Source organism: Apiospora phragmitis, assembly GCF_038363925.1.
Source record: "Apiospora phragmitis strain CBS 135458 chromosome Unknown utg000007l:1.0-2108841.0:1.0-2111359.0, whole genome shotgun sequence".
Classification (NCBI taxonomy): Eukaryota; Fungi; Ascomycota; class Sordariomycetes; order Amphisphaeriales; family Apiosporaceae; genus Apiospora; species Apiospora phragmitis.
In genome coordinates this window covers 1,597,254-1,624,597 of record NW_027117405.1, presented here as the reverse complement: position 1 = coordinate 1,624,597, position 27,344 = coordinate 1,597,254, and the positions used below count along the sequence as shown (strand labels likewise).

The following is a 27,344-nucleotide window of genomic DNA, read 5'->3' as shown; positions in this document are numbered from 1 at the left end:
AGTTGCTCCCATCGAGCACTTCCTTTCCCCGAGTCCAACACTCCAGGCGTAGATATCCTACATAAGGTAATCCAATAGAGTCCGCAAAGCCCGACGTTGAAGGGAGCAGCGGCTGAAGCTCCTCGTATTCGCAACGTAAGCATTGTACTCCAATGGTCAAATGTTGACGAGCTGACGCCCCCCATTCGATGCACGCAATATATGACCAAAAAGGGGGGCGTCAGCCCCAGTCGAGCTGGGGTTGGCCACCATGTGTCAATGGTCATAACTTCGACCAAGTCCGCGGACGAACCCCATTACGCTCCTTCGTTATCCATCATGACTTGACTCATCATACTTCAATGGTAAAATGGCTGATCTGGGAGTAATAAGCATGTACAGCCAGCTCAAGCATCCACACATCGCTGAACACTTCGCTGCCATCGAAGCCGCCGATCACGACCAGGCGACTGTCGTATAGTATGGTGCCGTGGTACCCTCTCCCGCTGGGCGGTAGACCGTATATCCTCCCGTTTGTCCCAAGTCATGGTGACCAGGTTCAGCAGCAGGACGTCGTTGGAATACTCGTTGCCGTCGTGGCCTCCTATCACGAAGAGGTACGACCCCACGATGGTGGCCGTGTGCGACAGCCGCCGGAAGGTGATCGGTATGCTCACGGCTTTCCACGTATGGGTGTCCACGTCGTAAACCCATACGTCGTTGAAGCATTCCCCCCCATCCGACCCGCCGTAGATGATCAGTTTGCTGCCCACCATGTTCGCGGTGTGGTAGCCTCTGGCCTTCGGTCGGTTGTCCCGCGCCGCCGTGCTGTTGGGACTGCTGGTCGTAGGGCTCGAGACGAGTTTCCAGCTCATCTTGGCCACATCGGAAACGTCGAGTCTCCAGATGTCGTTGAGCGCGCGGACACCATCGCCGCCTCCGAAGACGTATATACCGTTCTTGTACAAGCATGCCGTGTGCGCCCTCCTCGAACTAGGCGACTTCTCCCCAATCATCTTTGGCCGATGCCACCGGAAGTTAACCGTGTCTAGTACATAAACGTCGTTGTAGTATGCCGGACCGTCGCCACCGCCGAATATGACCAGCTTCTTGCCCACCGCCGTACACGTCATGGCCCGCAGCGGGACAGGGATATCACCCACCACATGAGGGTTGCTCCAGTGGAAGGAGTCGGCATCCAGCACGTACAGCTCGTTGAAGCAGGCCCGGAAATCGCAGCCACCAAAAACGTAAACATTGCTCCCGACCAGTGTCGTCGTATGAGCACGGAGAGGCGTGTGGGCAGCCCCTGAGACCGGGGCTCGCGACCAGTACATGCCAGACGAGGGAGCAGCGGGGACATCGGGCGCCGTCGCGGGATTCTGAAGGGGAGGGAAGGCCGTGTAGGGGCCACGTGTGCGGGCGGCCTGGCCCGTTGTTTTCCGTAGAGGGATCTCTTTGGCTGTGGCGGATTTGCTGGCAATGGCAGATGTGGAGCGCAAGGCTAACGGCCGTCGCGAATCGCTGTCTCTGTCTCGGCCTCCATCCTCGGTTGACGAGCCAGCATATATATCACCCGAGGAGCGCGCGCTGGCGCTGGTGTCGCCATTGTTAGACGCCGTCTTGAAGGCGGGCGTCGGCTGCGCCGGTTGTGGCGGCGGGGGTGCCGGTGCAAACGAAGCTTTGGCTGCTGAGGACTGGGAGCGCTGCCGTATCGAACTCTCCGAGGCCTTGCGCCGGCCGTGGCTCTGGCTCTTGGAGGACAAATGGCCGGGCGTATGGCTTCGGATGGGGAGGCGCGGTCGACCGACTCGTTTTGGTCTGGGGCTTGGCCTGGGGCTGTAGTGGGAGAGGGAAGCTGGATCTTTTGGGAGCGCACTGTCCGAGTCTTTGAGGATGAGGAAGGACGGGGCGTGTCGGCCATGGTTATTGATCAGCGAACTGGGACAGGCGATAATGACATGTCGTTACCCCCTGAGTGTAGAAACTCGAAAAGAATGTGTTTATGGTCGCAATGGCGAGGAGTTGCTAGTGTATTGGTGACAGCAGGCTGGGGCAGGCTTGGGGCGTTACGAAACACTGTAACCGGCACGCGACGTCAATGTCAACAGGGGGGGGTAGACTGCGACAATGCAGCATCAGGCGCAGATCTCACCAAGGACCTAATTTGAAAAAAGCAAACCAGGAAAATCAAAAAAGAATTATTTGGCACCTAAGCTGGTGGTCTGGAAGGAGATAACTACGACTGGACTCGGGACAGAAGCTGGAAAGAAGGAAAGAAGGAAAAAGGAGCATAAAGTTTGTCAATGCGTGGCAGACAGACAGCAACGATGGTCTTCGCGTTGGTCTGGTCGTTGTCTGATCTGACGACGACGACTGGAGTACGAAGGAGTACACTGGAGCACTGGAGCACTGGACTGACTACTGGAATGCAATACAGCCAGCTATGTGGTTTTTGTTTTGCCTGTTCCTGTTGGGCCCCTCGTCCAAGTCCAAGAGATTGCGGAGACGCTAGGTGCAGCAGCTTGGTTGCTGGACAGCAGCAGACTGCCGAACAGGAAGAATAACGGATACAAGGATGGATTCACTGTGGATTGCGGACCGTTGGTTGAGACATTTGAGAGGACGGCCAGCAGCCCCCCAGACACACAGCCAGGGGCTTTGCTGTCAATCAATGTGCTGTGCTGGTGCTCAAGTGTCCTGTCCTGTCAGTACCAGAGCTAGTAGGTAGCCCGCCCGCAGACAGCTCAGCCCGGTTATGGAAGGGTAACGTACCTACCCGGACCGCAGAGTTAGAACTGAATCCAGCCCAGTCTAGCCAAGCCAGCCCCTGCATGAAGCTGATGATTCTTGCTTTCGTCCCGTCTGATTGGGTGATATTACACTTCTGGAATTACAGGAGCTGAACAACGCCCTCGGACTCTGCTCTCGCGTCGTCCACCCCTCCCATGTTGCATCGAGTGTGACTGGAAGCCCAGTATTGATGGCCGTGCCCACGATTCGGCCAGGAATCTGATAACTTGAGGTAGAATGAGATTGACTGATTTATTAATATGCAGTTGGTCTCTCGCTTTCTACTTCAATGCAACTCAACCTGTACTTGCAGGTGTACACATCGTAGGTAATGTTCATCTGAAGTTGGTCAAGTCTTCCAGCTGGAAGTTGCGTGATCAAGTAAGCTTGGACCTGCCTGGAGGACGGACTGGTGTGTTTTGTGAGGTGACGGCCTCGGAGCTTAAACGGGATCTTCCGAGCACACCGTCACTGACATTCGACGATGCTAATTTTGCTACTTGCTGTCTTGCACCGCTCGAGTATGAGTGTGGTACCACGAAGCAGGAGGAGTTGGAGGTCAGAGTTTGGGCGCATGAAATTAGAATTCGTCGGATCAGGGTCTTGGAGTAAATATCACTTTCACCTGCATATGGCTTCCCCGATTGATCCCTCAAGCTGGCAACATGTATTCATTCGGGAAGGTGGGGTAAGATTGCAGGACACTGATCGTGCTAGTCTTCTAGTCCAAGCTACGGGAGGGTACAATAGAGTGCCTGTGGTCGTACCTGACAAATTTTGATGGGGCACATCAACAATCGATTAACGAGACTGGAGGTACCGACCATACAAGGTTTACAATTACCAGCTTAGTGCAAGTACGCTACAGACTGACCTACCAGGTGGCAGACCTGAAAATTTATGACAAAGTTACAGTGCCATAACCAGAAGCGTTATGAGATCTCGGTGCATTGAGGCTCTCTCACACCCCCCCTGACTTAGTAGATCACCATGGCTAGCGAGGGTCCCTCCGACGTAAAGATGGATGATTCGTCCTCGTCTTTGAACGGTTCGCTTCATCCAGCCAGCAAGCGAGAAAACGACAACGACGTCACTCAACCTGAAGATGGAACCGAGCCGGCATCTAAGAAACTCAAGACCCTGGACGGTCCCGTCGACAACAGGAGAAGGGGCATCGCAGCTATCAAGGCCGAGTGAGTATCATCATGCTCCCCATTCTTTACCTATATATCACCTGCACAGTATGCTTACATGGCCAGGTACCTTATCTCTAATGATGTTGCCCAGACTAATGTAGTCGATGACGACGCAGCTGAGGGATCCATTAGCACCAGTGACCCCATCAATGGCAAACCAGACCCTCGTGGTGATGCTCGCGGTGATGCCCGCGATGATAGGGGCAATGGAAAGAAGGAGAAGCCCCGCAAGAAGCAGAAGGGGCAGAACAAGGACCGCCAGTATGGTCACTTCTCTGACGCCATCAAGCTTTGCAACAGCATTGCCTATTCAAATGAGTTCTCGCCTCGAGAGTGCAGATTCGGGGAGAGGTGCAACATGAGCCACAACCTGCGCGACTACATGGCACAGGGAAGGCGCGAGGACCTCGACACCCTTGGCGGCAAATGCCCTGTATTTGAGTCCTTCGGGAAGTGCCCGTCAGGCTGGAAATGCCGTTTTGTCAAGAGCCACTCCCAGGAGATTGAACGTGAAGATGGGCGGAAGGAACTCGTTCTCAGCGGTGCCGGCGAATCTTCCCAGCCTTTCTCTGGAGATGACGATGCTACAGACATGCGCCCAGGAACTGTCAATGCCGTCACCAGTGATAAAAAATGGAGCCTCGCAAAGAAGAAGGCAAACCTGGACAAGTCTGAGAAATACATCCAATGGCTCAATGCCGATGCTTCGCGGTCAAGAGACTTCCACAACAAAAAGGGAGGTCCCAGCACTGAAAACCAAGAGGATCTGAAGACAGCTCGCGAGGAATTCAGAGCGCAGTTCGTGGACCCGCCGCTCAAGCCCAGCGAAAAGCGCAAGATCTACTTCGGCCGCGAGACCCCAGTGCTTGCTCCGCTGACGACACAGGGTAATCTTCCCTTCCGGAGACTTTGTGTCGAGCTTGGTGCGCAGGTCACGTATTCTGAGATGGCAATGGGAATGCCTCTGCTCCAGGGACAGAAGGGGGATTGGGCTCTTATGAAGGCGTCCTCGCCCGAAGTCTCCCTCCGCGATACACACCCTCGGAGGGGTCGATAGTGAAGGGATACGACAACTCGAAGGATCTCAAATTCGGTGCCCAGATCTCGCGCAACCAGCCCTGGATTGCTATTAAGGCGACCGAGGCACTTACCAGCTTCTTGCCCCATTTGCGAGTGGTTGACCTTAACTGCGGGTGCCCTATTGATATGGTGTATTCGACAGGCGCTGGTTCTGGGCTCCTTGACGCACCTAACAAAAATGGAACGAATGATTCGGGGGATGAACACTGTTTCTGGCGAAGTACCCATTACAGCCAAGCTGCGTATGGGCGTTCGCGATGCTAAGCCGAACGCGGCCAAAACCATTGAGAGATTGGCCTTCGGCGGCGAGGAGCAACGCGATCTCCTGGGGGCCCCTGGATGCGCCGCGGTCACGCTACATGGCCGAAGCCGTCAACAGCGCTACACAAGGAGTGCCAATTGGTCATACATCGCAGAGTGCGCGGCTATGGTCAAGTCATATAACCAGAAGAAGGACGACCTGACGGACACGGCGAAGGAGCCCGACGCCAGCACACAGGCCAACTCGGCCGATGGGAGGATGTACTTCCTCGGCAACGGCGACTGTTACTCGCATGTCGACTACTTCGATCACGTCGACAATGCAAAGGTCGACAGTGTCATGATTGCCCGAGGTGCCATGATCAAGCCTTGGATCTTCGAGGAAATCGAAAAGGGTCAGTATTTCGATAAATCTGCCACCGAGCGGCTGGGCTACGTGGAGAAGTTCTGCAAGTTCGGGATGGAGGCCTGGGGCTCGGACGAGCTGGGCATCGGATTCACGCGACGGTTCTTGCTCGAGTGGCTGAGCTTCACGCACCGCTACATCCCCATCGGCGTTCTGGAGCACCTTCCTCCCAGCCTGCAGGAACGACCTCCCGCGTACTGGGGCCGTAACAAACTCGAGACGCTCTTGGCGAGTGATAACTACAAGGACTGGATCAAGATCAGGTAAGCACGTACCTCACTTTCAGGATCTCTTAAGTGCTACATAATGCTAACCCCCAGTCGTAGTGAGATGTATCTTGGCCCGGCCCATCCTGGTTTCAATTTCCAGCCTAAGCACAGGTCCAACAGCTACGAGATGGAAGCAGAGGGTTAAAAGTCGGTTGCGTGTCCTGTAATGAACGGCACAGGCCTCTGTATTATGTCATTTGCTCATGAGATAGATAAAATTCAGGCTAGTCAGTCCTTCAAGCTTTCACAAGAAATGGTCTTGTTTCTATACACCACCAAAGCCGTAGCTCTTCACGCGACTAAAATAGTAAGCCTTGTCGTTCTTCAATTCGAAGGCACCCCAATCGTCCGTCAGCCGGTTGTAGCTCCAGAAGCCCTTCCAGGCCAGCTTGTTGTTGCGCGCGCCCTTGCCGGCGCTCTTGAGGGCCAGGTCCATGCGGTACTCGTACTTGGGCCCGACGGCGCTCTCCGTCTCGACGAACAGGTCGCCCTCGACCTCGGCGAGGTCGGTGTCGGCGTCGGGGTCCTGGTCGAGGCCGGGACACGACAGGCGCCAGCGGCCCTTGCGGGCCTCGGCCATGACTGCGGTCGGCAGGTGGGTCATGGCCTTGTTCTCGTGCTGGCGCACGAGCTCCTTGGTGAGGTTGTGGACCACGTCGGCCGGGTCGGCGGTCGTGAGCAGGCTGATGACGGTGCCGTTGCGGAAGAAGCGCAGGTACCGGTAGTAGGTCACGATGTGCACGGGGCTGTTCCAGGTGATCTGGTTGCCGGTCGAGTGGCCCTGCCGGATGTAGTTGACGGTGCTGATGTAGCACCCGTTGAAGCGGATGCGCGGGCGGCGCCGCCACATGTTCTGCCAAGAGGACGCGTACTGGCTGCTCCGCACCAGCTCCAGCGTCGTGGCCTCGGCCTCGGCCTTCTGGTGCCGCCGCAGCTCCTCTAGGGTCAGGCGGTTCTCGGCGTCCTCGGGGGTCGTGGGGGCGTCGCGGCTCAGGTCTTCCCAGGAGATGCCGCGCTGGAAGTGGTAGACCATGGCGCCGAAGCCGAATTCATCGCCGAGACTGACGCGGCGCCAGATGCGGTCCTCGGTGGCGACCAGGAAAGCGAAGCGCTTGCAGACCTGGGACAGGCGCACAAAGTCGGCCACGTCCAGGATCGCCACGTCCCGCAGGATGTGGACCAGGATCTCCTCGGGCAGCGCTGACAGCGGTGATGGCGGGGGCGGCATCCCCTCCGCCTCGGGCGGCGCTGGCTGGATGCTCAGCCCGGCGAAACTGGCGATGAGGTCGGGTAGCGACAGTGGGGGTCCATCTAGGGAATGGTGGGCAGTGTTCGGCACCGTGGCGGGTGCATTGGACGGATTGATGGCCGCCGCCTTGTCTGTGGGTGGTGCCTGTTGTTGCTGCTGCTGCTGCTGCTGCGGCTGCTTGTTCCATCGGCCTGGGAAATGTTTGTCGCGATAGGCCCTCTCCACATGATTGTCCAGCCTGAAGGCGCGGCGGTAAAGATGAAGACTGTCCCCGAGCTTGCCGGCGGACTCTTTTTCCACAGCCTTCTCGTAGAACTCGAGAGCCGTCTCCGGCTCTTTCTCGGTTTCTCCAGCGCCCTGTTGAAATGCCGCCAGCGTATTAGGGGCTGTTACCGGGCCAGCCGGTTCATCAAACGCCTGGCCCCTGGTGAGATCGTCGTCATCTTCTTGATGCTGGTGAGATGCAATCTTGGAGGCAATTCTTGGGTTTTTGGGCGGTTCAGATTTCCTAGAAGGAGGCGCTCTAGATGACGATGATGACGAAGCCGCCTGGGCCTTCTGGGGACGTTGCTGCTCTTGCTGCTGGGTGCTGCTGGTGGCCGTATTCCTAGAACGCGCCACCTCGGCTCGCCACTGTTCTCTAAAGTTCTCTAATTCGGACTCCATCTTGTGCAAATTTGCAATCGCAAGAATCAGTTCCGACGTCTGTAGATTCTACGGTTTCTATGGGCAGGCCTTCCAACCACGTTATTAATCTGAGCCCGCAGATCAGATGGGAGTCATCCGGTGAGGTGATGAATGATAGGAGCTATGCTTTATCTTATCGGGCCTAGAACGATTATGTAATCCGAGCTTAGACTGGCGCTAGATTGATAACTCGCTAGTCCGGCAACTTTCCACTGGGGAGATTGATAAGTCGAATGCGGAGTCCATGTAGATGACAGTAGATTGCCTTCAAGCTGAATGATCGTGATGCATCAATTGACTATTGGTCCTACAGTTACTGCTTACACGTATTGATCTTGTCACTCTCCTGTAGGTACTGTTGGTTCTAACACCAGCCCAGGCTGGCCTATTTTCGAATACATGTATCCTAAAGGGCTGGTCGTTGTAGTAGTACAGGCACTCCAACGGGTGCTCCAACTGATTGATTGATGGATGTCATCATGACAGTGTTTGGATTGCACCTTTGATCCATTGACAAATGAGGAGGGACCTCCAAAGAACTATTGTGTGGCAATATGTTCCCATGACGCTGAGGCGACAGGTAATCTTATATATAATGGCCATTCCCTTTAATAGAGTGGTTGTGGAATCTATTCGCTAAATGTAGAAGAACAATAACAACAACCAGTCTGCTGTGCCTGAGTCCCTGACAGAATTCGGTTAGTCAGCGTGGCATTTCCATTTCCATGTGCGCCCTTCTATCCCCCGCTGATACCCGCGAATTCCATCCCGCCGGGTCCTCTCCATCTCGGGGTTCCTACAAGCTGCACTGCGCTGTGCAGAAAAAAAAGTCTTGGCCCGACTTACTAGTACATGACGGCCTGGGGACTCCAGTCCGCAATCGCTCTGGACCATCGCCGTCCTCAACCCTCTTTGCCATTGACTTCGTCGCTCGCCCCTTCATCTGAGCAACTTTGTCACTTACTCTTTCTTCCTCGACATAAAGCCAGATTGTAAAGCGAAAACCCCTTCCCATCCAGTGTCCTGCGAATAGACAAAGCGACCTTGCCCGGACAACCCGGGGGTCGCACACACGATGAGTAACGTAACTCCGAGCCACAGTGGCCTGAATCACGATAGGTTCGAAGGCCGTTCACGGCACCCCGAAGATGCTTTCGTTGGTCAGACGATGGTCACATCCCAAGATGACGAGCCCGGCGCACCTGTCGAAATCACCCCCGGCCAAAAGATGCTGTCGGCCATTTCGGGCAGCTTGCTCACTTCTATGCTAAGTGCGTTTCTGCTGTACACCCCGGTGCGCAAACTTTGTATGCTAATCTGGAATAGTGACGCCTCTTGACGTCGTGCGCGTTCGACTGCAATCCCAAGCCTCGCCTCAACCTCAACCACAAGCTTACACGGCCGATCTGCAAAAGCTCGCCGTCTCGACACCGAATGTCTTCCGCCCTTCGAACCTAGGCGTCACGGCTTGCTGCCGCGAGGTCTTCTTCATGAACAACAATGCCGAGGCGTGCATTGCAACAAATACAGGAGGAACACAAGTGTCCGGCGATTGCGCAGTGGAACATGCGCAACGAAGAACGTTCAACTCTACCTTCGACGGCATCAAGAAGATCGCCCGCAACGAGGGCATCACAACTCTCTGGCGGGGTCTTTCGCCGACCCTGGTTATGGCCGTGCCGGCCAACATTATCTACTTCACAGGCTACGAATGGCTCCGATATAATAAGTCTAGCCCCATAAATAAGGTCAGCTCAGACACCACTGCGCCCCTCTTCGCGGGGGCTACGGCCAGAGTGGTGGCGGCTTCGGCTATCAACCCGATCGAGCTTTTCCGCACGCGTCTTCAGGCGTCTCGCGGAGCCAATGCGACGAGTGCCATGGCCGAGACAGTAACCGGCGTGAAGGACATGGTCTCGCAACACGGCTATCGCTCCCTCTGGCGTGGTATTACCTTGACCTTGTGGCGCGATGTGCCCTTCTCTGGGATGTACTGGTTCGGGTACGAGACCATTCGAGGAAAACTCACAGACATGCGGGAAGAGCGCCGCGGTCGGTCGATTCTACCAGAAGAGGGCTCCAAAACACGAGCCCGTAGCAGGTCACAGAGCAGGGAGAACCACTCGGCAACCTTTATGGATAGTTTTGCCGCAGGTGCTGTGTCGGGCGCGTTTGCGACTATTGTCACAATGCCCTTCGACGTTGGCAAGACGAGAACACAAGTCTTCCGGGACAGTTCTAAAAAGGCCGGGGCCGGGGCAGAAAACGCGGCACCGGAGGAGCAATCCATGTTACGGTTACTCCGACACATCATCGCTACTGAGGGCGTATCAGGACTATGGAGAGGCTGGTTCCCGCGCGTTCTCAAGGTCGCGCCCTCGTGTGCTATCATGATCAGCAGCTACGAAGTGGGCAAGCGAGTCTTCCGTGGCATCAACGAAAAGAAAGCCAAAGAGCAAACCGGGCGCGAGACCCCCTGAGCCACCAAAAGCATCTTCACTCATAACTTGATTTTGTTGCATTAGCAGGCGTTTTCTGCACTCTTTCTCATTTTCACACGATACCTACATCAGAAGCATTGGTGGGCTTGCGGATTGGAACAAAGGATTCCAAATAGATGTTGGAACGCGAGTATTCCGATTAGATGATGACTTCATAGACGAGGCATTTGGCGTCCGTGTAACGATACGATAACCTAGTATAGATATGTTTGTACACTAAGTAATCGAGAAAGCCCTAAGCAATTGAGCCGCTCCGTTGCCTATTCTCCCTAATGAACTCTACAATTCAGCTCGCAGTAGCTCGCGAGAGTAATGAACCCAACAGCACAGAGGCACAAATGAAAGCTCGTCTGCTTGCTTGATCGATCAGGGTTCTGGGTAACCTAAGTGTACCTTGAGCTGTCGCGATCTGGCGTATATACCCATGCAAGCATTTTAACTTACCGCGACCGTTTCGCGTTTCGCACACGAAACGAACTCCACGTCGCGTCTAAAACGCGCTTCTGACGTCGATAATCCCAGCACCACTTTAATCTGGCCTACCGACAGCTACGTGTACGGATACAGCCTCCCATTTTCTCCTCTGCTACGCTACTACATACGAACCCGCACACCGCTGGTCAGACTAAATTGCTGTTTCTCTAATTCCCCATATCCAATTCTCAGTTTCAGTATCCACGATCCTCGGTGTTTGCCCAAAAATAAGCCAATTCAAGATTGCCGTTTCACGTGTATATCGACATCTTCCCTTCTCATCCTCCTCCTCGCCCTACCCTCACCAATACCCACAAGGGTGTATCACTTCTCCACGGGCCCTTACGCTACGGCCCCGGTTTGCTCCAGCGCATATTCTCCGTCCTTCAATCTCCTTCTCACACATCACCACAATGTCGACATTAAAACGAAAGGCTGCGGCCGCTACCGAGGCCAACAAGAAGTCGAAGCCCAATGCCAGCATCACATCCTTCTTTGGGGCCCCCAAGCCCGCTGTCGCCAATGGTGCTTCCTCCTCGGCGACAGCTGCTGCTGCCTCAGAGCCGCCGGCAGTCAAGTTCGACAAGGCCAAGTGGGTGGCCAGCCTCAAGCCAGACCAGAAGAAGCTTTTACAGCTCGAGATTGACACCTTGGACATCAGCTGGCTGGCTCACCTCAAGGACGAGATCTTAAGCAAGGAGTTTCTGGATCTCAAGCAGTTCCTCGAACGCGAGAAGACTCAGGGCAAGAAGGTGTTCCCGCCGCCAGAGGATATCTACTCATGGTGCGTTATTGCTCTCCCTCCCCTTCCTCTCCTCTCTCTACTGCTACCATACTATATCATCACACGCAACAAATAGCTCACGCGATCTTCTTCGCTCTCTAGGTCCCGCCACACCCCCTTCCACACCGTCAAGGTCGTCATCCTGGGCCAGGACCCCTACCACAACATCAACCAGGCGCACGGCCTGGCCTTCTCGGTGCGGCCGCCGACGCCAACGCCGCCCTCGCTGCGCAACATGTTCATCGCGCTGAAGAAGGACTACCCGTCGTTCGTGGTGCCGGCCAAGAACGCGGGCCTGCTGACCCCCTGGGCGGACCGCGGCGTCCTCATGCTGAACACGTGCCTGACGGTGCGGGCCCACGAGGCCAACTCGCACGCCAACCGCGGCTGGGAGCGCTTCACGCAGAAGGTCATCGACCTGGTCGCGGCCCGCCGCACCCGCGGCGTCGTGTTCGTGGCCTGGGGCACGCCCGCGGGCAAGCGCGTCCTGAAGGTCGACCAGAAGCGCCACCTCGTCCTCAAGTCCGTCCACCCCAGCCCCCTGAGCGCGCCGCGCGGGTTCTTCGACTGCGGTCATTTCCGCAAGGCCAACGACTGGCTCGCCACGCGCTACGGGGCTGGCTCGGAGATTGACTGGGACTTAACTCCCAAAAAGGAGACGACGGCTGCGGCACCGGCACCGGACGCCAAGCCGGAGGGCAAAGCTGAGAATAAGGCCAAGGGCAAGGCCGAGGAAAAGTATGAGAAAAAGGAGAAGGAGAACGTCGTGCCTCCTCCCGCCGTCGTCGTCGTGGGTATGGACGAGGAAGGAGAGGATGGCAGTGTGCACGAGAAGAGCGAGGCGTTGGATAAGACGGGCGAGAACCCGACTGTCGATGAGGAGAAATGAGGTTTTTCACCTAGAGGGTGTACACATCAAAGTACTTGATGCATGAGGGCGCGGTCAACACGAGCGATGGGGTTGACACACGCACACACCCACTCCCAGGCCAGGTGTTGGGGGATTGGTCATGATGAACTACAAGTAACACGCACGAAAATGATTGGCTTACGGTGTTTCCGCCTGTTCTGAAGTAATAGAGCGTTTCTTCGTGTGGATGATGGAACTAGCGGAAACCAGGGGGGAATGTGTTTCTACACAAACTTTGTATCATATATGTATGGTTGGATGGTTGGGTCTGGGGATATTTCGAGCGGTCGATCGAGGGGGTATAACGAAAATAGTGAGCTCTACAATGCTGCCCGATCCGGGCGGGCAGCTTTGCACATATACATGTCACGTCAATGCAGTAAATGCTGTATATATAAGCCGTGATTCAACTCTGAGATCAAGACACACAGGAGGCCAGCTACAATGATCACTACGTCGCCAATCTTTCCTCGTGGTTTGGTCTGGTGGCCAGACCTTGCTTACACGACCGATGAAGCCTTGCCTGCTTAGTATAATGATCGGGAGACGCCGGGGTTGACCATCGAGAGGGCTATCTTCTTTGATATCTGTCAGGCGGTATAACTTGTATGTGTGGTTGGTGAGTGCTTGGTTCTTGTCATAGTAGTGGCCATTGGGCCACGAAGCCGTCGTTGCCTTCTCTTCGCTTCTACTACTTCGTGCACATCATCCTAGATAACATAGCAGATGGACTCTACGTATGGCATCTAGAAGACCTGTGCGGATTATCTGAATCTCTACCCAGCGCAAGCGCCCAAAGAGATAGTTCACAAATACAATTACTCTTTATATATACCGGTATTTTCCCTTCAAACCTATCACCGACCCTCTCCCCCCCTCTCTCCATGTATTCATACTACTACAATGTACCTTTACCCCCCTTAACCATATCCGGTTTGAGGGGCTGGGGCGACCTGATATTGCATTCAAAAAGAGACGATGGAACAGAGATCACGATACTGTAGAACACTGCAACCACGATCCGGCAATGCCAGCAGGCAACCAGGGATTCATCGACTACGCAACCTCGTGGCGGAGGATGACGAACACCTAGTCTTGATAAGCGTCATTGATAGCCCACATGCAAACTTCCACCAGACCATTTCCCTCTCCGGCAGGCAGCTCCCGTCCGGTTAGTCGTCCATACCCCCTTTAAATCAAAAGCCCTTGAAACAGTATGACAGAGTTACATCAACGTAGTGTAGACTGCGCACCGGATCCGGTCCAGGTACAGATATCACCTGCGAGAATGATGGGAAAAGGATCGAAATTTCCATTACCGATAGTTAAAGTCACATAGTGTGACACGCGATTTAAGTGGACGAATAGACCAGAGCTACCGAATAGTGTATGACATAACACCTTCTCCTGGATAAAGAGATCCTATACGCAGCTTGCCCTACCGTACCACCCCCCGCCCCCCTTTTTCGTTGAGCATTTCAGTACTGACCTTGACAGCGGCACCAACTCCTTATGTGCATCGTCAAGAGGGGACAGTTTATCACATGAGCAGAATCCGACCTTGTACGGAGTTTGGTTTCTCTTCACACGATGTGTCCAACGGGGAGACACGACGTCCCCTGACCCTTCCACTGAATCAACCACCCCCACGACTGGAAACCCCCGGGGGAAGGGAGACTAACTAGGCCAAGAGGCGGTGAGGCGGGCTCACAAACAACAGCTACCAAATCACCTGCACCACCTCAGCTCTGAGGCGTAATCTTCGTCGTGACGGGACGGTACGAGGTTCGGAGGACCCTTCTTGAAGACACAACGCACCGAGTGAGACCGGGGTGTACAACTCGAGGTTAGTCCTGGTGGTAACCTGGGCCCTGGTATACAACGGGGATTTCTTATCATTGTCTTGGAATTAGGTCACTCGGTTCTCCCCTTGCCCGTGTCTCTACGTGCCCAGGAGAGGTTCTAGATGGGCAATCCACGAGGAATGGATAAATAAAATTGATATGATAACGAAGAGGAAAAGGGGAGGGAGCCATCCTTTAACAGCTGGAGATCACCCAAGACATACCACATGCAGATTAAGGTGCTTATAGAGCCTGAGAGCGTGCATGGATCATGTGCAACACCAGTTGGCATATCAAATTGATTGGGTCAATTTTGAAAAAGAAGAGATGAAAGATATGATGCATGTAAGTGTGAGACATTGAATAATGAAGGCGGGCGAAAGGCGCCATCTGAAACCAAAAATCCCGGGAAGCTGGAAAGACTAAACACTTTCATTCTGGGTGGTGATCCCGTCTTAGAATCACCGTATAATACGAGCATATCCCCCCATATGGATTACTGGGCCGGTTTGAGGTTGGATACGAAGCGAAAAAGAAAAGAAAAAAGAAGAGAAGCATAAGCATAGAATGTAAACGAAAAATAAATGCTCACGAAGATTGCAACGTGCTTCTTGGGCGCTGTCCAATGAGGTCGGGATGATGAAACGAGGGCGACATGTCAGATATTGGGATAGCATCATCTGATGATTGGATTGCCGGTGCCCCACAGCCGGAGGGATCGTGCTCTGCTGCGTCTCGAAAAAAGGTTATGCATCAACGTGGGATTTTCGGAAATACAGTCTGTCTGTACCTACCAACCTTGGAAGAATAATACCGCAAAACTCGGGCGAGGATGCTACTGTGATATACATAATTTACATATGTACATACTCCGTACCACCAGCACGACTCGTCGATGTTGCATTTTGCAGGTACCCGTTGGCGGTGGAGTACATGTAGGTGACGACGGCGGTAGATCCGGAGAGCGGACGGGCTACGAAATGATCAATGTCACCTGCACTTAAAACCATTCGGAGGGTAGAGGCAGAATCTTGGGCCTCATCGTTGCACGGTTATGCCCTGCAAGTACTCCGTACTGAGATGCACAACCGTGTGTGACGTGTGGCCATTTACAATACAGTGTAGGCCTGCAAGCACTCCGTACAGTAAAGTCAAAGCACTGGCCGAATAATGGATATTTTCTTCTTCTTTTCTCCCCCACAGTAAGTACGCAGTGGAACCTCAAAAGCCCTGGCGGCGTGGAAGAACCCGGCGAAAGTTTTCGGGACCCTACACCGAGGCCATCAGTTGGCGTCGATCGCTCTGAATCTCGAAGCCTAAAATGGTGCGGTAGATCGGTCTCTGGATTCGGGCGAAGTAGTGTTGAGCATTAACACGGATGACGCACCAAGGAGCCTCGCCTCACTGGACCAACAACCTCTCTAGTAATAGGGCTAAGGTAATAGGCAATACCCGTAGGGCTCGCTGACTGTTCGTCCGACACGTTGGCCCCATACAATCATGGTGTTTCTGCCGGCGCCAGCATCGCGCGCAGGTGCGGGATAGATGTGTAAGTATATAGATAATTTGCGTGTTCCCCGCCCGGAACTTCGTCTACAGTATGGCCTAGACATGGCGATGCCATGCTATGACATGCTTTGCCATGTGTGCGGGTGTGTTGTGCAGTCTGAGCGAATGCCAACTCATACATCTTGCTTGTCTTCATCATGGAGCCAATAGTCATCGTCAGACGGCCGATCATCAGTTTGATGAGCTGTGTGCTTCATGCATGGCTGCGCTCTCGATTGGGCTGGGAAAAGGGGCTGGAGTGGAGACGTGGTGGGGGAGCTGGCTTGCATACTTAGTGTTGGCACCTACAGCGACACCAGCCGATGAATAATTCCGTGTCTACCTTAGGGAGTATGTACGTCAACTCTTGATTTGTTCATAATGTTCTTTCATGCCATCGCCGATGGGAAAGGGCAGCAGCCTGGCTGATGACGAGACACCCTTTGAACTCATGCACGGAGTAGATTAGCTGAGAGGCAACATGTGTTTGGCGAATGAATGCGCCCTTGCCAGAGCCCAGCAGCAACAGAGCTTCGTTCGTCATGGACAGTCGTGCCAGATGCAGCAAATTGACTGACTTCTTCTGGCGTGCAGGAGTCGTACGAAGCACTCTGCAGTGCCTGCATGCTGCGCGGCAAATATGTTGTTCAAGGCGTCATCGGAAATTGAGCGTGATACGGCCAGGAGGTTGAAGAAATTGGAGCTTCTAAGGTGGGTGATACCGGGGCCGCATACTTAGATTGCGCCTGACGACTGCAGTATCATGGCCAAGCTGCAGTCGACCTCTGGTAAAGATTTGACTCTACTTACAGTGATCTTTTGGTGTCGTGAGTTTTTGCATCGGCAATCGACAATATATATAGACGAAAAGTGTCGATAGAATCCAAGACAATTTGGTCAGAAAGATAGTGGAATGGTTTGGTTATAGCGAGATACATAGCGTGTGTATAGAACGTGGTAATTTTAGATCCTTGTGACAAGTTTTGGGGTGACCGGGGGGTGAGGAAGAAAATGAGAATTGGAATAAAATAAAATAAAAGACACCCCGGAACGCTCTCTGGGCCACAGAGACGAACTATGACCCAAAGTGGTTTAGATCGAAGATTAGACAGGCCATCCCTAAGCCATCCTCCAATTTCCTGAGCAGCCAGGCAGTCGCGTAGGTTGCTGCTTATTATTCGTGCCGAGGCCAAAGAAACTAGAAGCAAACAACGCCATATTAAACCCCGAGCAAAGCAAAGGAAAGCAAGGATACTGGGGGACGCTTGATGGGATAATAAAACCTAGCCTTGCATTAGTAGAGTATGCAGGCCGTTGCTTGCTGTATCCAGCTTGCTCTAATAATAAAGGTCCTTTGCCTCCGCCACACATGCACATCTCTCGTCAGTATCTTCAACGCTTGACGTCGGGCACATCCCACCTCCTGCCAACTAGATTAGTACCTGGGCCATCTAGATTAGATGGACGTACCTACAGTAGCCAATTGCTAGCATGGGTCGGAGCAGTAACCAGCGCCTCCACTGCAGCAGGCCGAGCCAAGATGCTTGTGTTTGTCGAAGGCCGCTTGCCCCGATTAGGTAGCACTTTCAATATCCGATTCAGGGGACCACGGGCTTACTAGGATCCCAGCCAATCAATGCGGCCCCAAACCAGCGTCCATTTCCAGACACAGACAGCATCAACCACAGTCGAGCAGAAACACTTTGCAGGCCCGTCATTCGTTCCGCATCCCCCCCCCGGCCTGAGCACGACAGGACTGGGTGGACAGGCCAAATCAAAACAAATTCTAATCTCTCTCGATTGCTTTGCGCGGTGCGTGTGATAGGAAGAGAGCGAAGGGGGAAAAGAAAGGGGAAGAAAAAAGTTACTCTAATAACCAGGGAGGAGAGTTATTGCTCCCATCCATGTTCGGATACCTCTCTCCCGTCACACTACATACATTGCATACTACAGACAGGCTGGTGTACTTTTCCATCCGTCAATATCCACCCCTCACAAGTCTATCTCGTCGGCTTCTGGTTTTGACTTTGACCCAATCCTTTCTTTATTGAAACCTACGAGTGTTGGCACCGAGTTCCTCACATTCAGGGTTTTGAGTGATTGATTGATACTTTTGCCTTACCTGTCGTTCTCGTCCCGAGCCGCCGTTGATTCGTTCCTTCAAGTCAGTGTACTCGCTCGTTCGTTCGTGCTGTCGTTCAGCCATTTCCCCATCATACTATCTCGACTTTTATTTACGGACGCCAGACGCATTTATCCGGTCCAATACTAGACCAACTATTCTACCACCCTGTTCCCCAAGGAAATCCTTCTTTCCCACTCGACTCAGCTCCAAGGGAAGCAACATCCATCGTCTTTTTCTACTTCCCCATTGATGTCATTTCCTCTCCGCCAGCCGCCAACAAGCACTTTTTTGTCTTTGACAAGACGACGACAGGATCGCCCCAAAGTGCAAAGTACTTGCTTCATAGGAAATCTCCTTTGGTACTGTGCATCGTAGGATAAAAGCCCCAGCCGCCGTATCATTCCAATCAGTCGAAATGCCGGGCCTCTTCTCCCGAATTAGGGGCAAAGACGGCCAGGGAAAAACAAAGTCCAAAAAAGGCGCCAACGCCGACGACCTAACCCACCAATTGCCCCAGAAACCGCAATGGGAAGACGCCTACACGAGAACCTCGGTTGATCCAGAGGAAGTTGGAGAATTGATTCATGCCTGTACCGAGGAGCTCAAGGCTAGGGGTATGTCGAAATCCGTTTACCCACCTTGCACAAAATAACCAGACACAAAGTTCACTTGGACTGACTTGTATGTCGCAAACTCTAGCTCTCGACCTGCCATTCCTTCTCTTGCCTTTCCGACCGACGTCGGACCCGAGCGCGGTGCGCAACTTCATCCGACACTTCTTCGATGGCGCCCAACCCGCGCGGGGCGACTACCTTGTCCAGGAGCTGCGTATGACGGAGCCTATGGTCATCTCCGGTGTACTTAAATGGTGCTGGAGTCGTCTGCAGGGCGGCGTGGTGGGATGGGACGCCTACGAGCTCTTCAAGGTTGGAGAGCAGGACTCGAACATGGCCCGCGACTCGTTCAGAACATTTATACCTTTGAGTGTCGACAACGAGGTACGCACCAGCATCATCTTCGACTATTTTGACCTCCTTTCCGCCGTGGCGGCGCATGGCAAGATGAACGGCTTTGGGGGCCGCAAGCTTTCCCGTATGGCCTCTTGGTGGGCTTTTGAGCACAAGGATACTGGGAATGGCTTCGAGGGAGGCTACAGATCATGGCTGACCGCCGCCGATGCCACAAGTCACATGTTCTTTGCTTATCTGCGGTCACTGGCACCTCAACCGACTCTCGGTGGCATTTCGATGCTTCCCATGTCATTGCAGAAGCTACTGCAGGAAACCGAGTATCCCCCACAAAAACCGTCTCTCATGCAATCCACCACGAATAGGGTCGTTATGATTGTTGACTCTGTGTCGCCTACTCCGTTTGCGCTGCTGCGCCGTGCTAACCACTTCCAATACCGCGAAAATGACCGAGCCTTGCATCAATTCTCCGAATACGATGACCCTGTAAAGGCGCTTACTGAGGAATGCCGCCGAGTCCTGAAAGCCATCTCCCTTGCAAACCAGAAATCGCAGGTTTCTAGTGCGAAACATTCGACTGGATTGCGGGACGCTTCATGGTCGCGGTTTGAGGACATTGGGTTTGGCGGAGCCGTCGAGGAGGAGGAAGACGATGAAGCCGCGCGGACACAGAGCCAGCCACGGAACGTTCGAGGGCTACGAACCACGCCAGCTTCAGGCACAGCCGACCTGGGCCGGCCGACCACTCCCTCGTGGGCCGATTTCTTGTCATCCGGCTTCGTTGATGATTCACCAAACAGTCCTTCGATGTTGCTACCTCCGGATAAGGTACTGCCGCCAATCGACACCACTGTCCGTCAGAAGAGCTCGCAGTCTCATAACCCGCGGCTTGAAAGCAACCAGTTTCTGGAACCTGGCGAGTTGGCCAATATCACTCGATTCGATCTAGACGACGCTTTCTGGTGGGTGTGGATGAGCAGTCTGGCGCCCGAAGAAACACCCGAACGAAAATCTGCTTTTGGTCGATGCGCTGTGATAGAAACGATAATTCGCTCTGGCCGCTGGCTTGTCATGGAGGAGATGGTCAAAGGGGCCGCTCCAGAACCCGAAGCCGGGGCCTATGTGGCAGAAAAGAAGGGACTTTTCAGTTGGACCAGGCGCAATAAGGACAAGGGTATCTCTCGCAGCAAGTCAGTAGCGGGAAAGCGTGCGCTTGAACAGCAAGGCCAATTAAACCCAAACGGGGGTCTGAGTAAGACGAGTATTGGGCCGGACCAGCAAGCTAAGATACAGGCTGCTGCGCAACAGCTACAGGCCAAGCAGTACCACGAGATGCAGAACCAGTCTCTTCCGATGCGACGCGGACGGACAGACACCGAGCTGATGAGGGAGAAGACAACGAGCATTCTTACTCTACAGCCCGCCGTCATGAAGGAAGCTTCGCCCGCAATGAAATGGGCCAACAAGTACGACAAGGATGCTATCAGAGAGGCATATCTTTCCAGTACCAACCTCGGCCGCGGTCTAGAAGAAGCTACCATGCAGACCAATGGACACTCGGAGAACAACTCGATGACCAACGGCTCGGCTCGTCCTAATGTTCCAGCTAAATCGCCCACCATGTCGCCCCAGCCTTCACCGGGATTGGTACCACCTCAGGCATCAGGTCAACATGAACAGGCCAATGGATCTCGCAATAGAACGCCTGAGCCTCCTCGAGATTTCGAAACCGAGGCTCATCAGAACGTACACCCTCTTCAGAGGGCAGAGGCCACGGGACGTGATTCTCCGCTCCCGCCCCCTCCGCGGGACTTTGCGTCAATGGAGGCAGCTCGATCAAACATGGTTTCCCCTGAAGCTGTTAAAGAGGGTAAGGAGAGTAAGGAAAGTAAGAAGCAACAAAAGAAGCTTCACAAGGAGAAGGACGAGAAGAAGTCTGGTGGATTCCGAAAACTCTTTGGTCGCAGTAAGAACCGGGGTTCCAAAGTTCCGGATAATGCTGCTAGTGATGTCAACAAGATGATTGCAGAGACGCCAGCAGCCGCTCCTGAGAAGCAACCCGAGCCTGTTCCATCTGAACCTGCCGAGGTGTCAGCTCACGATTTCCCATTGGAACCTATCGAGGAAGCCACACCAACTCCCACCCAGGCGGAACACCATGGTCACGAGCCAGCCTACGAGCCTTCGGTAGATGAGAACATTTCCCGGGTTGACACTGCGGACGCGGCGGAAGCCAACCAAGCGTTTCAACGTTTCGACCAAGGACCTCTTTCTGACCAGCCGGCGTTCGTTCCGGAAGTGGATGGCAGTGATGACGAGGCAGCGCCTCCACCCATCGGACGTCATGCAGGCAACCAGAGGCGTCGAGAAGAAGTTGAGGAAGAACAGGAGGAAGCTGCGCCTGCGCCTGGTGTGCCAGTTCAGGATCGATGGGCCCAGATCAGGAAGAACGCCGCTGATCGAGCGCGACACAGTGAGGAGCAAAGCAGCAGGGGCGGGTATAGCAAGGCGACGACCGAGGGTGATGATGAGACAAGCGGCGAAGAGAGTAAGTGACCTGCTCCCCTCCTATATGCCTGACTTTGCTAACAATAAGATACAGCCATCGAATCTCGAGTTGCTCGCATCAAGGCTCGTGTTGCTGAGCTCACGGGCAACATGGAGAACACCACTACTGCTCCAGGAACTCGAACTCCTCCCTCTCGACGTTAGGGACGGATATGGGATGATGATTTTGTGATGCACCTCGACGAATAATACTCTTTTGGAATTTTCTGCCCTGTTGGGGGGCCCAATTCCTCTCTACGGCAGGCTCTTTCACCCACCCCCTTTCTCTTTCGATCTGCTGGGTTGACGCAGCGCACAGTCTTGACATTCTACCTACGTGTCAAGTTGGCGGCGCGGACCGCTGGGTGCCCCCCCACCTTTTTTTTGTTCTTGCTTCTAATTTTCCCCGACACATCAAGATTTGTCACCAACCACACGATGATACCACTAGAAAGCTTTTTTTGTCTGTTTGTTTTCTCGATATACCAGCGCGCCTTGCCTTGCCTTGCCTTCCTATTCTTCTTCTTTCTCCCCTATTCCCATCTACACACCAAAAGGGGGCCCGAGAGTGAGACAACTATGTAATCGTCCACGGAGAGCGGATCTGTAGCAATAATATATATTTCTGATCGTTCCATCTTGGTCCTGTTGATTTGACCGTCCTGCACCTGACCTTGTACCAATGTAACTTCGATAGGTGAAAAAAAAATAGAAGCCGGATGTGATGTCTTGTGTATTCAACACTTAGAAACATTTGCTTCTTCCCAAACCTTCTGGAAGGGGTAGGGAGGAGTTCATCTTGTGTGTTCATGCTTGCGCCGTACTTACTACTTGTTCCTTACCAAGCAAAATGCGAAGATACGGCGGCATCTACCTACTAAGAGGGTCGAACCCAAAGCAGACGACAGTGACGACAGGCATCACGATCCTGAAAAGGCAGCAAGGGAATCTCAGTATATGCGAAGAGTAAATTTGCTCAATATAAGTCCCAGCAGATACGTATAGAAACCACAGCGGACGAACATTCCACTGACCTAACGTACAAATATATCCTACTAAAGCCAGACAAACAAAACGCCATGATAACGCCCACCCAATGCGCCCACTCGTAAATTCATCTTTTTTTTTCGCCCGTGCCTTTACAAAGGCAAGCATCCAAACCTCGTGAGAAAAGTTAGAGAACCCCATTACTGTGACGCACCAGGCCCTCCTCCCCTCTATCAGATACACGAGCCCTGATTACAATCCACACACAAAGATAGTCGCTGTCGGACTAAACCAGATATAATAACAATACCAGGACGCCTTACAATGCTTCGGTATCCAAACGAAAGTTCAGAAAAGAGACAAGCGAACATCGCTCGTACAGTATAAAATGATGAACCCCGAAAAAGACCTTAGGATAATCGATAAACACGCCCGCCAAGTGGATCGAGGCCGAATGGCCATGCTTGCGTACCGCTTTTCGAAGGTATAGAAGTATGATGTGGTTATGTTGTACAGTCCGCGAGAACGGTGCGGAGAAAATTGTTCGTTAAGTAGCTGGGGCGACAATCGAACGGCCAAAAAGGAAATGTATGTGAAACAGTCTAAGGAGTCAACCCTCACCCTCTTGGCTTCTACACCTTCAGGTCCATCAGACGAGGGTCCAGCGGTATTGATCTCGGGACTCTTGCGTTGTGGGGGTTCTCGTCCCTTAGGAAAGACGGACCAGAACCATGTACAGGAGTAGCGAAATTCAAGGGGCTGGGTAGAGTGTTGCTGTCGTTGCCCCGAAAGTTCCATTCGGGATAGAAGCTACTAGGGCTTGGCAGAAACTCATTGTTGAGGAAACGGGAAGGCAGCGCTGAGACAGGAGTGTCGATATTCATGTTGTTGTTGGTCTGAGCTTGAGGCAGAGGCCTTGCGAAAGGATTTGGCGGCCCTGTTGCTCCCGCAGAAAGCAGTGCGGAAGCCGATGGGGACGGCGGCGGAAGAACGGGACCAGTGCCGTGAGATTCAGTATTACTGCGGCGGTTGGCTTGGGTCGCCGCTTCTGAGGGATTTGCCGGCGACGTGCTTGATTCTTGGGTATTACTACCAGCTTCTGAGGCTTCATCGGGGATCTGCACTTTGAGTTTGGGCCTTGGAGCGCCTCCGCCCACTCTCAGACTATTAGATCGTGAGGGAGGAGTGAAAGTGGTCTCGGGAATGGATCCAGATATAGATTTTCGGGGTCCAGGACCCAAGTTGCTCGGTACGTTAGATGTATTGGATCTTTGAGGCGGCGGAGGTGGAGAGCCATGGTCGTTATTCCGTTGAACAGCGCCTACATCCACAGACTGAGACCGGTTACCTCCCCCAGCAGATTCATCTTTCCCGTTACGAGGCTCTGCGCCAAAAGACTCGAGGTGTTGAGACAGAATGGAGCGGTTCTCGTCTATGGGAGTGAAGATGCTGTGCTGTTTGCGCTGCGGTAACTTCTTGATTGCAGAAGTGGTATCGAGGAAGCGGTTCGATCTCTCAGACGCGGCGTCAGGTCTAGGTTCCATAGGCGGCAGAGGCTGCTGAGGCTCTTGTTGCGGCGGCGGTTGCGGGGGCGGATGGTGTTGAATCTGCGGCGGCTCGAGGTGCTGATGCTGTGGTTGCGGAGGGGACATGTGCGGCACGGGCTGGGGCTGCTGAGGAAGCTGCTGCGGTTGAGGCTGCGGTGAAGCTTGCGGGCGCTGCATGGGTTGGTTTTGCGTAGAACCTTGTGGGTAGCTGGGAGGAGGAACCGAGGAGCGCCTATCATCCATATACTGGGGCATCGGAGGTTGCGGCTGGTGGTGGTGCTGAGGAGGCGGATACGGGAACTGGGTTGGCTGATGGGTCATATGTGGTATGCTGGACATGCTAGGTTGGCCTTGCGGATTGTAGATTGCCGGCTGGGGCATGTAAGCATAGCCATTGGCATGTTGTATCGGTCGTCTGAAGTCGGTCCTCGAGGAGGGTCTGGATCCCATCTGCGGCTGGGGCGTATGACCTCGCGGCACGAAAGGGACACCATTGATGGGCGGCGACGCTGACGGCGTGTGTCCTCGTAAATGCGGGAAAGGCGGTTGCCCTTGTGTCTGGTAGTGGGGAGGGATCATCTGCGGTTCGACGGAGCCCTCATGGCCGTGAGGTGGTGTAGCGTCACCATCTTCGTCGTCGTCGTCTTCGCCGCCATTGAAGTCCGTCGGACCTTTGTGCTCATTTGGCCCGCCGTGCTGCAGTAATAATTTTCGTCAGTCTGCCTTGTCCGGCCTTTGCGATACAGATGACTAGATACGCACATATGTGTAACGCGTGATCAGCTCGCGCATGTCACCCGAGGAGTATTCATAGAGCTTCTTGTTGCTGCCGAAAATGAAGACGGCCACATCGACGGAGCAGAGGACGGAGAGCTCATGCGCCTTCTTGAACAGGCCACCCTTGCGCTTCAAAAAGGTACTGTCGGCAGGAGAAATCAGTCTCGGCTTGCAATGCGCGCGAGTTGGGGGCAAACCTACACTGAGCGGTTCCTGTCATCCTTGATCGCTTTGATCTCAATCTTTCTCCGCCCCATCTTGGATTAAGAGGGCTGATTTACCGGGGAGACGGACGATAGAGCGCGGCGTTCCGTGGGGCTATATGACAATTGCGACGGGAGTTCGGCCAGGATTAGATTCCTTCGGGTCGTGGTCGCGGTCGCCCAATGCTACTCTGCTGACGGGGAAGACTTGGTCCGGTGCAGGCAGAGCTCGAATGCGACGGCGAAGAGCAAAAGATGGGTATAGCGAAGTACCGGGGGAGTTGGCGCGCCAAAGGGTGGCAGACTATGTCGGGTAGGCGCTGTCAAACCAAGCTCTAGCGAATGCAATAAGAAATAACACAGTTTGGAACTAGTGGAAGCCGGCCTTTTTGACTTTTGGGGAGGACGATGGACATGCAGATGGATAGATTATACAGGAACAACAAGCAAAGTGAAGTAGAGTGTGTGTATGGAGAGAAATCTATGTATAGTCTGTGTGTAAAAGTATAGAAGATAAAGATAGAAAAAAAAAGGTGACGACCTTGCTTGCTAGCCTTGGGGCCAAGGATGAATAGGAAAGAGCCCGTTGCGTACGTAGTCTTGTGGAGAGAAGGGAGCGAGAGAGTGTGTGAGAGAGAATAGAGGGAACGGGTGCGGGTCAAAATATGAAACGGGGCTTGATGGATGGGAGAGGGACAGAGAGGGAGAATGTCGAGCGCGCACACGCCTGCTTATCAACGATTTTCGCCCATTCACCACAACTCGGGTGCGCGATGTTTCTTTTCTATCGGCAGAAAGGAGTTGGTGTCGTCGATGCTCGAGAGAGGTCGCGATATAGAGAGATACAACGATACATGCAAATAGCAAAGAACGCTATGTACTTACAGACGTCGGTGCTTGTGCAGGGCGATGGGGCTGAATTGGCTGGTTGATTCTAATAATAGATGGATCGTGTTCACCACGTCTTGTCACTTGTTCGGGATGGGAGCAGAGAACAAAAAAAAGAAGACTGGAGGGAATGGGAAGGGGGGAAACGGGGGGGGAGTGAGGGCGGGGTTCAATGGATGGACACACACACACTCTCTCTGGCTCTCTCTCTCTCTCTGTCTCGGCGCTGCTCATCTCATCAAGCAGGCAGCTCGAGAAAGTGGGCGGACCTGAGGTTGGCCGTAACAGTTGAATCAACCAGACCTGGATGTCAAGTCCTACCAGGTACGGGAGCGCATGTACCTATTTGATGCTAGCCATGCATTGAAGCACCTGCAGGCTCTGGTTGTCTGGTTTTGGACTCCGGGCCTGTAGCAATCGGGATTCGCATACACTGGTGACTGGCTGGCTGTCCTGCCTTCTACCTACCTGTCTCACACCGTTTCTGTGCTGCCAAGCAAATGCGGGCTTGAAGGAGAGAGGATGGAAAGTGCCGTTCAAGTACATTACATATTTCCAACTGGGCCAATGGGGAATGAATGGCCTCCTGTCCACCTTTTGCTCATCCCGAGAAACCGTTGCTCCGAAGCTGCTTCCATCTTCCGTTCTCCACCCTCTCGAGCTGGTTAATGCATTGAGGCTAAATCAATTCGAGTACTATATCCACCCAACACTACCCTGGATGAGGACAATAGCTCGAACAAACCCAATTGTATGCTCTCAAATGTGATGGGGATGGATCATGCATCCGTATGTAACAAGGTTTTGTCCTTCTCGCAGGTTTCGGTAACGGGCTGCTGGGTGTGGCTGTCAGCACTGCTCACCACCGAGTCCGTGAAGTGACAGATGCGGCACTACGGCAGGATCCCCCCAGGGCCCCAGCAAGCCTCGATCCATTCTGGTCCAGCTTGCGATTTATATGCAGCACAACGAGACAACAGACAATGGCTATGGCCTACTCTACTCCTATACAGTCCAAATCACATCGACCTCGATCACGTTGTCTCGCAAGAGAAGCAGTCCTGGTGGTTTATTAGATGATGCTTATTGTGAGACTCTCATCAGCGTTCGACTGGGCAAAGCCAAGATAGTCTTTGCTTTGCCCACTCCCTGCAACCATCGTCACATGCCTGGAAAGGTGGGATACCTCCCCCTAGCATTCCAACACCTTTTGGACACAGTCAGGATGTGACCTGCCTGCACGTAACAGGACCGGCCGGGCTGCCTCATCCTCCTCACTATTGACCGATGACTAACCTAGCCCGGGGGCAGGTGTAACTGA

At 53.6% G+C, this 27,344-nt stretch overlaps 8 protein-coding genes across 8 annotated transcripts; 5 read left to right on the top strand and 3 right to left on the bottom strand.

Annotated features, from left to right (window-relative positions):
- Positions 1-386: 386 nt before the first annotated feature.
- Positions 387-1,903, bottom strand: PG994_007453 (kelch domain-containing protein; the record flags this gene model as incomplete). Its single annotated transcript, XM_066858862.1, has 2 exons — positions 387-1,731; positions 1,791-1,903. 2 exons carry the CDS (start codon positions 1,901-1,903, stop codon positions 387-389), a joined length of 1,458 nt encoding a protein of 485 aa, XP_066715804.1.
- A 1,859-nt stretch (positions 1,904-3,762) lies between these two features.
- On the top strand, positions 3,763-5,025 carry PG994_007452 (tRNA-dihydrouridine synthase 3; the record flags this gene model as incomplete). Its single annotated transcript, XM_066858861.1, has 2 exons — positions 3,763-3,965; positions 4,032-5,025. The coding sequence occupies 2 exons, from the start codon at positions 3,763-3,765 to the stop codon at positions 5,023-5,025; spliced, it is 1,197 nt and encodes a 398-aa protein (XP_066715803.1).
- Positions 5,026-5,226: 201 nt separating this feature from the next.
- PG994_007451 (tRNA-dihydrouridine synthase 3) lies at positions 5,227-6,129 on the top strand (the record flags this gene model as incomplete). The annotated part of the gene is made up of 2 exons (XM_066858860.1): positions 5,227-5,978; positions 6,036-6,129. 2 exons carry the CDS (start codon positions 5,227-5,229, stop codon positions 6,127-6,129), a joined length of 846 nt encoding a protein of 281 aa, XP_066715802.1.
- A 120-nt stretch (positions 6,130-6,249) lies between these two features.
- On the bottom strand, positions 6,250-7,899 carry PG994_007450 (uncharacterized protein; the record flags this gene model as incomplete). The annotated part of the gene is made up of 1 exon (XM_066858859.1): positions 6,250-7,899. One exon carries the CDS (start codon positions 7,897-7,899, stop codon positions 6,250-6,252), a length of 1,650 nt encoding a protein of 549 aa, XP_066715801.1.
- A 1,096-nt stretch (positions 7,900-8,995) lies between these two features.
- PG994_007449 (uncharacterized protein) lies at positions 8,996-10,400 on the top strand (the record flags this gene model as incomplete). The annotated part of the gene is made up of 2 exons (XM_066858858.1): positions 8,996-9,191; positions 9,247-10,400. 2 exons carry the CDS (start codon positions 8,996-8,998, stop codon positions 10,398-10,400), a joined length of 1,350 nt encoding a protein of 449 aa, XP_066715800.1.
- Positions 10,401-11,308: 908 nt separating this feature from the next.
- PG994_007448 (uracil DNA glycosylase) lies at positions 11,309-12,568 on the top strand (the record flags this gene model as incomplete). The annotated part of the gene is made up of 2 exons (XM_066858857.1): positions 11,309-11,679; positions 11,782-12,568. The coding sequence occupies 2 exons, from the start codon at positions 11,309-11,311 to the stop codon at positions 12,566-12,568; spliced, it is 1,158 nt and encodes a 385-aa protein (XP_066715799.1).
- Positions 12,569-18,521: 5,953 nt separating this feature from the next.
- PG994_007447 (morphogenesis-related protein MSB1) lies at positions 18,522-21,786 on the top strand (the record flags this gene model as incomplete). Its single annotated transcript, XM_066858856.1, has 3 exons — positions 18,522-18,720; positions 18,806-21,622; positions 21,677-21,786. The coding sequence occupies 3 exons, from the start codon at positions 18,522-18,524 to the stop codon at positions 21,784-21,786; spliced, it is 3,126 nt and encodes a 1,041-aa protein (XP_066715798.1).
- Positions 21,787-23,240: 1,454 nt separating this feature from the next.
- Positions 23,241-25,189, bottom strand: PG994_007446 (MADS-box MEF2 type transcription factor; the record flags this gene model as incomplete). The annotated part of the gene is made up of 3 exons (XM_066858855.1): positions 23,241-24,851; positions 24,918-25,074; positions 25,134-25,189. 3 exons carry the CDS (start codon positions 25,187-25,189, stop codon positions 23,241-23,243), a joined length of 1,824 nt encoding a protein of 607 aa, XP_066715797.1.
- Positions 25,190-27,344: the final 2,155 nt, after the last annotated feature.